The sequence below is a fragment of the Delphinus delphis genome, chromosome X (assembly GCF_949987515.2).
Source record: "Delphinus delphis chromosome X, mDelDel1.2, whole genome shotgun sequence".
Lineage (NCBI taxonomy): Eukaryota > Metazoa > Chordata > Mammalia > Artiodactyla > Delphinidae > Delphinus > Delphinus delphis.
The window spans coordinates 53,295,635-53,307,058 of record NC_082704.1 but is presented as its reverse complement, the minus strand read 5'-3'; the positions used below and the strand labels follow the sequence as shown (position 1 = coordinate 53,307,058).

Here is an 11,424-nt window from a genome sequence, read left to right as displayed (position 1 = left end):
AAAAATCACCATATCAATGTTTACTGAAAGGTTTTCCTATAAGATGAGGAACAAGACAAGCATGCCCACTTGTGCCACTTCTACTCAATATAGTAGTGGAAGTCCTTGCCAGGGAAATCTCTCTCTCTCTCTCTCTCTTTCACACACACACACACACACACACACACACACACACACACACACACACACACAGGCATCCACATAGGAAATGAAAAAGAAATATTTCCCAGCAAGAACTTCCCAAAGCATATTCTTCCTTTAGAATATGCCCATCTCTGATACATGCTGGAGTATACACAAGGACAGCTAAGATAATTAGATATTGAATGTTTGATTGACTCAATGTGAATCAAACCATTTCTTGAACAGAGGAAAGATTAGGATAAGTGAAACCTGAATTCCTTCCATTCTATGGTGCCAAGGGATTGTTCCTTTCTAAAAAAAAAATAAGCAATTTTTAAGGATATTCATATCCTATTACCCTGATTGTCCATACAGTATTGTGACAGAATGTCCAAAATAATCTTTAAAGGTTAAGAAGATTTGCAAGTGAATCATTTATTTGAATTACACAGACAAAAAGAGAGTAATGTCACCCTGGGCCAATTGTCTTCAAAGAAATACAGCCTAAATTGTGGGAGGGACCTAAAATTAATCTTAACTGGTGTTGGAAAATGATGCCTGGAAGCTAGAATCATAACAAGAAAAGTATGTTCATCTTACCATCAAAATTTTAAGCTTCTACTCACTGTAAACCTCTATGTGCTTGTGTTAGTACTTAAATTCCACCATTGTATGAGGTTGAAAAGACATGTAAACAGCTTTCATTATTGCAGATTCAACAGTCATCATCTTTGCCTAAACAGTCAAAGGGTACAAACTTCCAGTTAGAAGATAAATGAGTTCTGAGGATCTAATATACATCATGGTGACTATAGTTAACAATACTGTATTGTATACTTGAAAATTGCTAAGAGGGTAGATCTTAAATATTCTCACCACACACACACAAAATGGTAACTATGTAAGATGATGGATACTTTAACCTTATTGTGGTAATCCTTTCACAATATATATGTATATCAAATAATCACATTGTACATCTAAAACTTAATGTAGTATGTCAATTATATCTCAGTAAAGCTGAAAAAAAATAAAAGATGGAAATATGTTTATTTTCTTGATGGGAATGACATACTGTAAACAATGTTGTGGAAGTCTCAGCCTTGAGATTCTTCAAGAAATATCTCTGATGTGTAAAAAGTACTCCATGGAGAAGCTTCAGAATATAATCAAATTTGAAAAGTATTTTGAATCATGCCTGCAATTTCATGCCAAATGGCATAATTGTGATGCTAATAAAAATTAAAGAGGCTTGTATCTTGAAGTTTATGTTTGTGCATATAACAATTAGCACTAGCCCTGCCATTGAACCATGCATAGTCACATCCATGGTTACATTCCAGACATAAATAGTAATCATGACACCTCACTTTAATGGAGGTTAGGGAGCAATAATAGTGAAATATTTAGGATTGGTGGGCAAATTTTAAGTTTACTTTAATTCTATTTATTTCTTTTAGAAATAAATTTAGCCTAAATTTCTACTGGATTTTTGCACACCCACTAGGAGAAAAAAATATATTCTCACACTCATCCCCCTTTTAGATTAGATACACAGCATCCTGAAGAAATGAATGTTAGTAGATCTGAGGAGCACTTCCATGCTGTAAACCATGCGGAACAAACTCTTCATAAAATGGAGAACTACCTGAAAGAGAAACAATTGTGTGATGTGCTACTCATTGCTGGACACCTCAGAATCCCAGCCCATCGGTAAGTATCCTTAAGCAGACAGATCATTTAATGACTATAGCTAGCATGAATGAGAAAGAATCAGTCCATTGATTACGAATTGGAGCATTGAGGAAAATAGATTTTTATGTTTTTATATTGAAAAAGCACTAGCCTATATGATCTGTTTCCCTGTGTGATATTTAGAAGAGCCAAACTTTAGAGAAATTGATGAAGAGAAACAGCACAAATTGTCTAAACAGAATCAACTTACTTAATTTACCTTTCTAATTTCACTACACTTTACTGAACTATGAAAGATTTATGCAGAAAACGTACTCATCAGTGTTAAAAACTTACCGACTATATTTCATGTTTTTCAGTGAGATTATGGACTGATTTAATTTCCTATGAAACATTCCTAATTCCAGGTTGGTTCTCAGTGCAGTGTCTGATTATTTTGCTGCAATGTTTACTAATGATGTGCTTGAAGCCAAACAAGAAGAGGTCAGGATGGAAGGAGTCGATCCTAATGCACTTGATTCCTTGGTGCAGTATGCTTACACCGGTAAGTGCTTGGCATGTATTAACTCATTCAATCCTCACAGTAACTCTATATTATATAACCCACATTATTATTATTATGACTCTGCAAGTGAGAAAATTGAAGGATAAACCAGTTAAGTAAATTTCCTAAAGTAGTAAGTGGCAGAATCAGTATTTAAATACAGTAATATAAAAGAGCAAGAGGTAAATAATATACTATAAAATTTTTGACCATGAGAAAATAGAGCTATTTTAACACAAAGCTACAAGAGCATGTCTCTCTTTCTCTCTTGAGAGGTGTGGGTACATTCTTGTTTGTAAAAATGAGAGTGGAAGTGGGATATTCTAATTCTATAGATTTAGTCTCTTTTTTTGAAATAATAAAGTCATATTTAATCAAACTATCTAACAAAGGTAACAGGATGAGTTTGGGGGCCAAGAAATATTTATTTATTTATTCATTCATTCCAACTTTATTAAGGAATAATTGACAAATATAATTGTAGATATTTAAAGTATACAACTTGATGAATATATATATATATCATGTATATACACATATATGTGTGTGTATATATATGTATATATACACACACAGATATATATATATATGTATATATATATGAATGATTACCAAGATCAAGGTAATTAATTCACACATCATCTCATATAGATAACTCTTTTTTTTGGTGATACTGTTTAAGATACACTCTCAGCAACTTTCAAGTATGCAGTATTATTATTATCAAGTATGCATATTATTAACTAGAGTCACCATGCTGTACTTCTTATCCTGAGAACTTCTTATAACTGAAAGTTTTCACCCTTCGATCTACATTTCTCCATCTTCCCTTTTCCGCCCCTATTCCACATACAAGTGATCCCATACAGTATTTGTCTTTCTCTGTCTACCTTAGTTCAGTTAGCATAATGCCCTCCAGGTTCACCCATGTTGTTACAAATGGCAATATTTCCATCTTTCTCATAGTTGAATAGTATTCCATTGTGTGTGTGTATATCACATTTTATTTATCCATTCATGTGTCAAAGAACATTTAAATTGTTTCCATATCATGTGAATAATGCTGCAATAAACAAGGGAGAGGAGCTATCTCTTTCAGATCTTGTTTTCATTTCCTTTGGAGTGGGATTGCTGGATCACATGGTAGTTCTATATTTTTTTTATTTTTTAGGAGCCTTCATACTGCTTTTCTTAATGGCTGAACGAATTTACATTTTCACCAAAAGTGCACAAAAGTTCCCTTTTCTCCAAAGCCTCACTAACATTGACTATCTCTTCTCTTTTTTATAATAGCCATCCTAACAAGTATGAGATATCTCATTGTGGTTTTTATATGCATTTCCCTGATGAGTAGTGCTGCTGAGCACCATTTAACATACCTATTCATCATTTGTATGTCTTCTTTGGAAAAAAAAATTCTATCCACGTTTTTTGCCCATTTTTAATTGGATTATTTGCTTTTGTGCTATTGAGTTGTATGAGTCCTTTATACATTTTGGATATTAAACCCTTAACATGTATAAGGTTTGCAGATATTTTCTCTCATTCTGTAGGTTTCCATCTCTATTTTTTGCTTCCTTTACTGTGGAGAAGATCTTTAGTTTGATGTAGTCCCACTTGTTTATTTTAGCTTTTGTTCACTGTGCTTTTGGTGTCTTACCCATGAACTTATTGCCAAGACCCAAGGAGCTTTTATGCTATGTTTTCTTCTATGAGTTTTATTGTTTCATTCATTGAGAAATAAATGTTATTCTTAATAACCAGGGCAAGTTTCAATGTTTACAGCAGATGAATCTGAGAATAGTTCATATTTCTCTGAGTTTCATAAAATATAGGCAGGGCTCTCCCTTCAAAATCCAGGATAAGAAACAACACAAGAAAGTTTGCCAATGGGCTGGATCCCTTTACAACACATTTTAGAGGTCGAAGCGAATACATAGCAGCTTACAGTTTTTATTATTCATTTTTATGGTTATGCAATCAGATAGAATTCATATTAAGGTATTTTATAAAACAAAATTATAAAATAATACTTTATAGTTTATATAATCCATATGAAATATCATTCTTTATAATTTCCCTATAGCTTGGCTAAAACAGAAATATAGGAATATATCTTATCAAAATAACTTACAACATTTGCACTAATTCATCAATAATTCTTGCTTCAAAAATAATACAGATATATCAATATAAAGGAAACAGCTTAAATTGCTCTGATCTTGGTTTTTAAAAATCTTTACAGATATTTTTAAACAGAATCTGTTTTTTATACCTAAGAAAATAATCATATAAACAATTCTTTAGCTGAGGACTCTTGGCAACATTTTCTTTCTTTTAAGACGGTGCTGGGCATTAATTCCAGATGTAATATTTGGGCAAAGTCATCCTTATCAGCTAATAAATACAGATGCAAAAATATGGACATATAAGCTTAATGTTATTTACCCAGACATTTTTCCACACAAATGACAGGTACCTGTATTGCCCATTGTACAATCCTTATACAATATGACATAATGCTTCTTGAGTCATAATGTAGACAGTTTTTAGTATTAGATTTAGATGCAGGTCTAAGATGATAAAGAAACAAGAAATTGCTTTTTGTTGCAATGGTGGTACTCACTGTTCATTTGCTCCAGTTGTTTTTGATAATCTAGTATGGCTCCCTTCAGCCATCTTATTAGTGTTTGTACATACTCACTTGCATATATTCACCTCAAAAGGTATTCCCTGAATAGTTACTGTACACTAGAAAAAGTAGCCCTATTAATTAAAGAAATTGAAAATTTTAGCTATCTATCATATTTGTGTCTTACTTTATGGAATATATAATTCTTTACTTTTTCAAACCATTTAGGTGTCCTGCAATTGAAAGAAGATACTATTGAAAATTTGCTGGCTGCAGCTTGTCTTCTGCAGCTGACTCAAGTCATTGAAGTCTGCTCCAATTTTCTTATAAAACAACTCCACCCTTCAAACTGCTTAGGGATTCGATCGTTTGGAGATGCCCAGGGCTGTACCGAGCTCCTGAGTGTGGCACATAAATACACAATGGTAAAATCAATTGCTTCATGTTAACTTATAGTGATAATATATTAACACAGTGTCTAAACTAATTATATGTTTACAGATATGTGTTTGTGTGTGTGTGTTTGTGTGTGTAGAACCATTCCAAGGTAAAGATTATAATGTTGGGATAAAATTAAAAAGCAATATGAATTTACATAATTTTCAAATGACTTGCACAAAATAGATATTAGATACAAATATTTGTCTGGTTGAGCTGTACACAAGCAAATTTCACATTTTTCAAACTAAAATGATTTAATTAAATCTCAGAGCTTGGAGAAATGAAAATATTGCCAACAATTAAACTGGACAAATGCATATTTCAAGTAGAATCCACAGTAACAAGAAAACATAATTTCCCTGATGTTTTTATACTATTAGAACTTTACTTCATAAAGTTGTACAAGTTATTATTTCTAATGAAATTTATCGGGTTGGCCTAAAGGTTTGTTCGGGTTTTTCATACGATGTTATGGAAAAACCCGAACGAACTTTTTGGCTAACCCAATAGGCATCATTCAATAAGTAAAAAAGTAATATTATTGGATCACTATTAACTGGAAGAACTTAAGAACTATCAAAATTAGTAAATCAGACAATTCTATTGAATTGAATTTTTATTTCTTAATGAAAACATGTTATTTCGGTGAAAACAACTCAATTCTTTAATTAACTTAAAATTCCTCTCAATTCTGTTAGTAATTATAATAAATTAACTGAACATATTTGATGTGTTAATTCTTTAAAAGTTGCATGGGATAAGACTATCTTTATTCAGTCAAGTGAGAGTGACATGAAATATAGATTGTAGGGAGGCAAGTAAAAGTAGACAGAGGATATTAAATAAATCCTTACCATTCATGCTAATAATTCCTTTATACAAAGAAGAAAATGAACTTTTTAACCTCTGAAGCAGGGAACAACACAAGAGATGGATCTTTCTGAGAAACCAAATTAAAAGATAAAATTTCAAGCTAAGAAAATAGCTACCTTTATTTAAGATTCAAAAATAAAGGCAAGTACATAAAAATGAACAATAGAGAATCACAACTAAAAACAATAAAATTAACAGTACATTTTAGAATTGAGATGCATATAATTAAAAAAATATTTCTAGAGTTTCATACAGACCTTAAAATTTTCAAACTTATAATATTTGAATTCTCTTAAAAATTCTTGTAAAACTTCCCCTCTCTTCTTCCCACCCTTGGTCATTGTTCAAAATTTGAAGTTTTAAACATATTTCTGAAACAATACCATTATATGGCGAATCATATTATAATAGATTGACATTTTAACATGTCATTTAATTATGCTATTTATATTCCTATGTCCTAAATATAGATGCTATATAATCTATAGGAACAGCAGTTCAAAGGTTAATCCTACCACAAATGCCAAACATGAAAACTTCCTGTTAAATTACTTAAATTCTTGAACTAACTATTAACAGTTTCCTGTCTGGTATCTTACTCTTGCAGACAAAACACATTCTGATAAACAGCTTGAGTTATTTTTGTTGCTCAAAATGAACTTGTCTTCCTTTTCCTATTATGTGACTGAAACTGAGTGTTAAAGCAGGATGTGCAAAAAAATGCAATGCTGTTATCTCCTTTAATCCCTCTTTAGTTATTTTAGTATATATTATAAATGCAGCAAAAGATGTCAAGATCTTGCTAAAATAATGCTTTTATAATACTGTACTGATAATATAAAAATGCAAATAATTTTAATCTCTAAGAATAATGCTAAACTAAGGATTCAGTTACAGTCATTTGAATCATAGACTGAGTAAAACAGATTGCCCTTTCTAATGTGAGTGGGCCTCATCCAGAAATACCCTCACAGACACACTCAGAATAATGTTTGGCCAAAAGTCTGGACATTCCATGGCTCAGTCAAGTTCACATAAAATTAACCATCACAATTATATAAATAGTAGTCTGCATCGATGAAACATTCAGCAAATATGCTATATTCATTGAATACATTTTGCAACAATGTAAGTGTGGATTTTAAAAATGAATACTAAACCAAGGGCACTCTCTCTCACACTCTTGTTTTTTTTTTTTTTCTTTCGTTGGAGAGTGGATAGAAAGAAGAATGAGAGAATGAGAGATGGGGTCTTCCATAATATTTACACAGTTTCAAAGTTTACATACACTACCAGTAATGGGTAACCATAAGCTTTAGAGTGTTTTATCTTTTTCTTAACCCTTTCATAAAAATTATGTCATTTATGAAAGGCAGTTGAAGTATTGAACAAAATGAAGTAGACCTAAAGGCATAGGTGTGAGTTCATACTTAGCCATTTACTGCACAAGAGATCAAACAATTCACATAGCCTGTTTTCTCATCAGAATAATTCCACCTCCCACAAGACTGCATTGGTGATGACTTAAAGTTTGTGAAAGAAATCTGTAAAGTGTGAAGTGCTGTACAATTGTAATGTATTTTTAGTTTTAGTACTAGCTCCACCATTTTGCTATAGATGAGAGGGTTTTCAACAAGGAACATCTGCTATAGTAAAAGCAGCAGTTCTCTCTCAATTACTTGATTAGTCACAAGAGGGCTCTTTGTCTAAATAGGCAAGTTAACTTGGAATTTACGGTATCAGAGCTTCCTGATGGGTCTATCAAACTTGATGATTCTTGTATGGATAATTTTGCTATTAGGTTAACTCAGTGCCACAATGACTAAACTCAAGGGCACTGGTGGTTCATTGGCAGAAGTCTTGCCTCCTACAATGGCTAAACTCAGAGTGGAGCTGAGGGAGTGATTTGATTTATCCAGATCCCCCAGTTATACAGAGGCTGTCTTAAGCTGCTTCCAGAATATCTATTTATTGGGCAACATAAATTACCAACTAGACTTGCTTATATCAATTTCAGAAGTATATTTTATTGCATTTAAATCTTAAGATCTTTACTATGAAAAATGTTGGAAATGATAATTGTGTTGTCAAAGAAAATATATAACATTATAAATAGGAAAAATATAGTGGTGTTTTGATGAAAAAAATTGAAACACAGCTGCCTGAAATTTGATACTTGGTAAAAATACAACACAAATGACAGAAGAGAGAATCAAGTTATAAAACATAAAAATTGAGAGATAGCCCCACTCCCCCTCAAAAAATAACTCCAAAGGAGTCACTTTTAGATTAACCTGACTCTGTAGATGTTTATCCATTGTAAAATAACTTTGCCTTGGTTAATAGAAGATTGTGCTTTTTTACAAGATAAGTTTTTAATCAGTCTCTTTTTCTTATCTCAAATGAATTCAGTATGTTGCCCCATCAAATGCACAGCCAAATCTGCCTCTACCAGGCCTTCAATATAACCTCCACCTTGAAAATTTTTAGCATTTCTCTTCAGGTTTTTGGCTAAAGGCCAACTTGACATCAGTCAGTTCTGGAGTCATAAACTGTTGTCACCTACAAATCTGAGAGAGAAAAGCACTGGCATCAACTCAGACACTACCCATGTGGCCTGTGAAGTAGTTAAGGCCTTTCCTTGTGTTTAATAAACAACTCCCAGTGGAAGCATTTTGTTCCTCAGCTTCAGAGGCTCCTCCAATACCCTGTCACAGGCAGCAATAACATCTATTTTCTATGAATGCATATATCTGTCTCTCTGGCTTTTTCTGAAGTTTAACAAAAAGAAATGCTTTGGTAAGCTTATTTTGTTAAGAAGTTTCTAAAGTACAAAGTTTCAGTAGAAGACTTCTCTTTTCTAGGAACACTTCATCGAGGTAATAAAGAACCAAGAATTCCTCCTGCTTCCAGCTAATGAGATTTCAAAACTTTTATGCAGTGATGACATTAATGTTCCTGATGAAGAAACTATTTTCCACGCTCTAATGCAGTGGGTAAGGCATGATGTGCAGGCTAGGCAACAAGACCTAGCAATGCTGCTTTCTTACATCAGACTGCCATTACTTCCACCACAGGTATGGAAACTTACCCAAGGAATGTAAATTATAGTTCTAAACAACAACTAGGCATTAAGCCATTCCTTTTTTTTTTAATTTTATACAGAGAATTTCTGGTACAGGATTTGTTTCACAGAAGGACATGTACAGCCTTCAATTAACAATATTAATAATGATGAAGAGCAAGGAAAAAAGGTTTAAGGAAGAAATCTACAAATGATCCCCAAACTTCAGAATACTCATTAGATTCAGTTTCCTCTCTCACCAAACAGTACTTGTAACAAGCAGGGAAAATGACTAACCTAACTCTTTTTCTTTTCCTGCCATCTTCTAGGCAAGGTGATAATAATCATTACAGTAGCATCCCAGAGGAGACCCTAGGAAGGAGTTAGATTTTGGATAATACCTACTAACTAACATGAGTAATTAGCTACTATGATTGAAACCATATTATAATTGCTTCAGATGCACTGGAGCATCATTATAATGGCATCCTCACCATGCATGCAGAAGGATTGTACTAAAAATGATCCTAAAAACAAATGCCCGCCCTTGGATAAAACTCAGGATTGACCCACCTCATACTGAATTTTAGTACGTAAAATTTAGTGAGGTTGGAGTGCAGTCTCACTATATAATTCTAACACTGGTGATAACCAAAATTATTTCTCTGTAGCCAACTGATCAGTAGTATATATTATTTATATTATATATATACATATATATATATGAATATAAGGCACATATGAACACTTCATATGCTATATAACTTGTAGCTAAAGTCCTCAAACATCATTCACATTAGAAGGAAGGACTTTTCTGGACTTAATGTATCCGTAGCTTCATAAATGTTAAAATTAATCAATTTGCAAAACATTTCTAATTAAATGTTAACATTGAAAAATAGATTTTAATTTGCTGATGATTTCTCTACTTTTTTTTTTTTTACTTTTAGCTGTTAATTAAATCCCATGGAAGTACATATTTACTCTTCTTTTTAGTTGAGGTACAGTTGATTTACAATATTATATTAGTTTCAAATATTATTATTTGAAACTATAATATAGTTTCAAAAAATATAATATTATTATATTAGTTTGAATTAATTCAAACTAATTCAAAATTTTTATAGATTATATGCCATTTATATTTATTATAAAATACTGGCTATATTCGCTGTGCTGTACAATATATCCTTATAGCTTATTTATTTCATACATAGTGGTTTGCATCTCTTAATCTCCTACCCCTAACTTGCCTCTCCCCCCTTCCCTCTCCCCACTGGTAACCGCTAGTTCTCTATATCTGTTAGTCTGTTTTTTTTTTAATTGAAGTATAATTGATTTACAGTGTTATGTTAGTTTCAGGTGTATAGCAGAGTGTTCCAGTTATATATATATATATATATATATATATATATATATATTCTATTTCAGGTTCTTTTCCATTATAGATTATTACAAGATATTGCCTATAGTTCCCTGTGCTATACAGTAGGTCCTTGTTGTTTATCTATTTTATAGTTAGTAGCGTGTATCTGTTAATCCCAAACTCCTATATTATCCCTCCACCCCTTCCCCTTTGATAACCATAAGTTTGTTTTCTACAACTCCGAGTCTGTTTTGGTTTTGTAAATTAGTTCATTTGTATCATTTTTTTTAGATTCTGCATATAAGTTATATCATATGATATTTGTTTTTCTCTGATTAACTTCACTCAGTATGATAATCTCTAGGTCCATCCGTGTTGCTGCAAATGGCATTATTTCATTCTTTTTAGTGGCTGAGTAATATTACATTGTATATATATACCACATCTTCTTTATCCATTCATCTGTCCATGGACACTTAAATTGCTTCCATGTCTTGGCTATTGTAAACAGTACTACTATGAACATTGGGGTGCATGTAACTTTACAAATTAAAGTTTTCTTCTTTTCCAGATATATGCCCGGGAGTAGGATCGCTGGATCATATAACTCTATTTTTAGTTTTCTAAGGAACCTCCATACTGTTCTCCATAGTGACTGCACCAATATACGTTCCCACCAACAGTGT

The 11,424-nt window shown here is 32.3% G+C and overlaps 1 protein-coding gene across 1 annotated transcript in view; it reads left to right on the top strand.

Moving 5' to 3' along the window:
- KLHL4 (kelch like family member 4) overlaps positions 1–11,424 on the top strand; it is a 113,378-nt gene that overhangs the window by 57,180 nt on the left and 44,774 nt on the right. The window contains exons 2-5 of the mRNA XM_060002629.1: positions 1,669–1,836; positions 2,226–2,362; positions 5,223–5,419; positions 9,173–9,385. Of these exons, the coding sequence (XP_059858612.1) occupies positions 1,669–1,836; positions 2,226–2,362; positions 5,223–5,419; positions 9,173–9,385 (715 nt within the window). The remainder of the gene's footprint in view (positions 1–1,668; positions 1,837–2,225; positions 2,363–5,222; positions 5,420–9,172; positions 9,386–11,424) is intronic.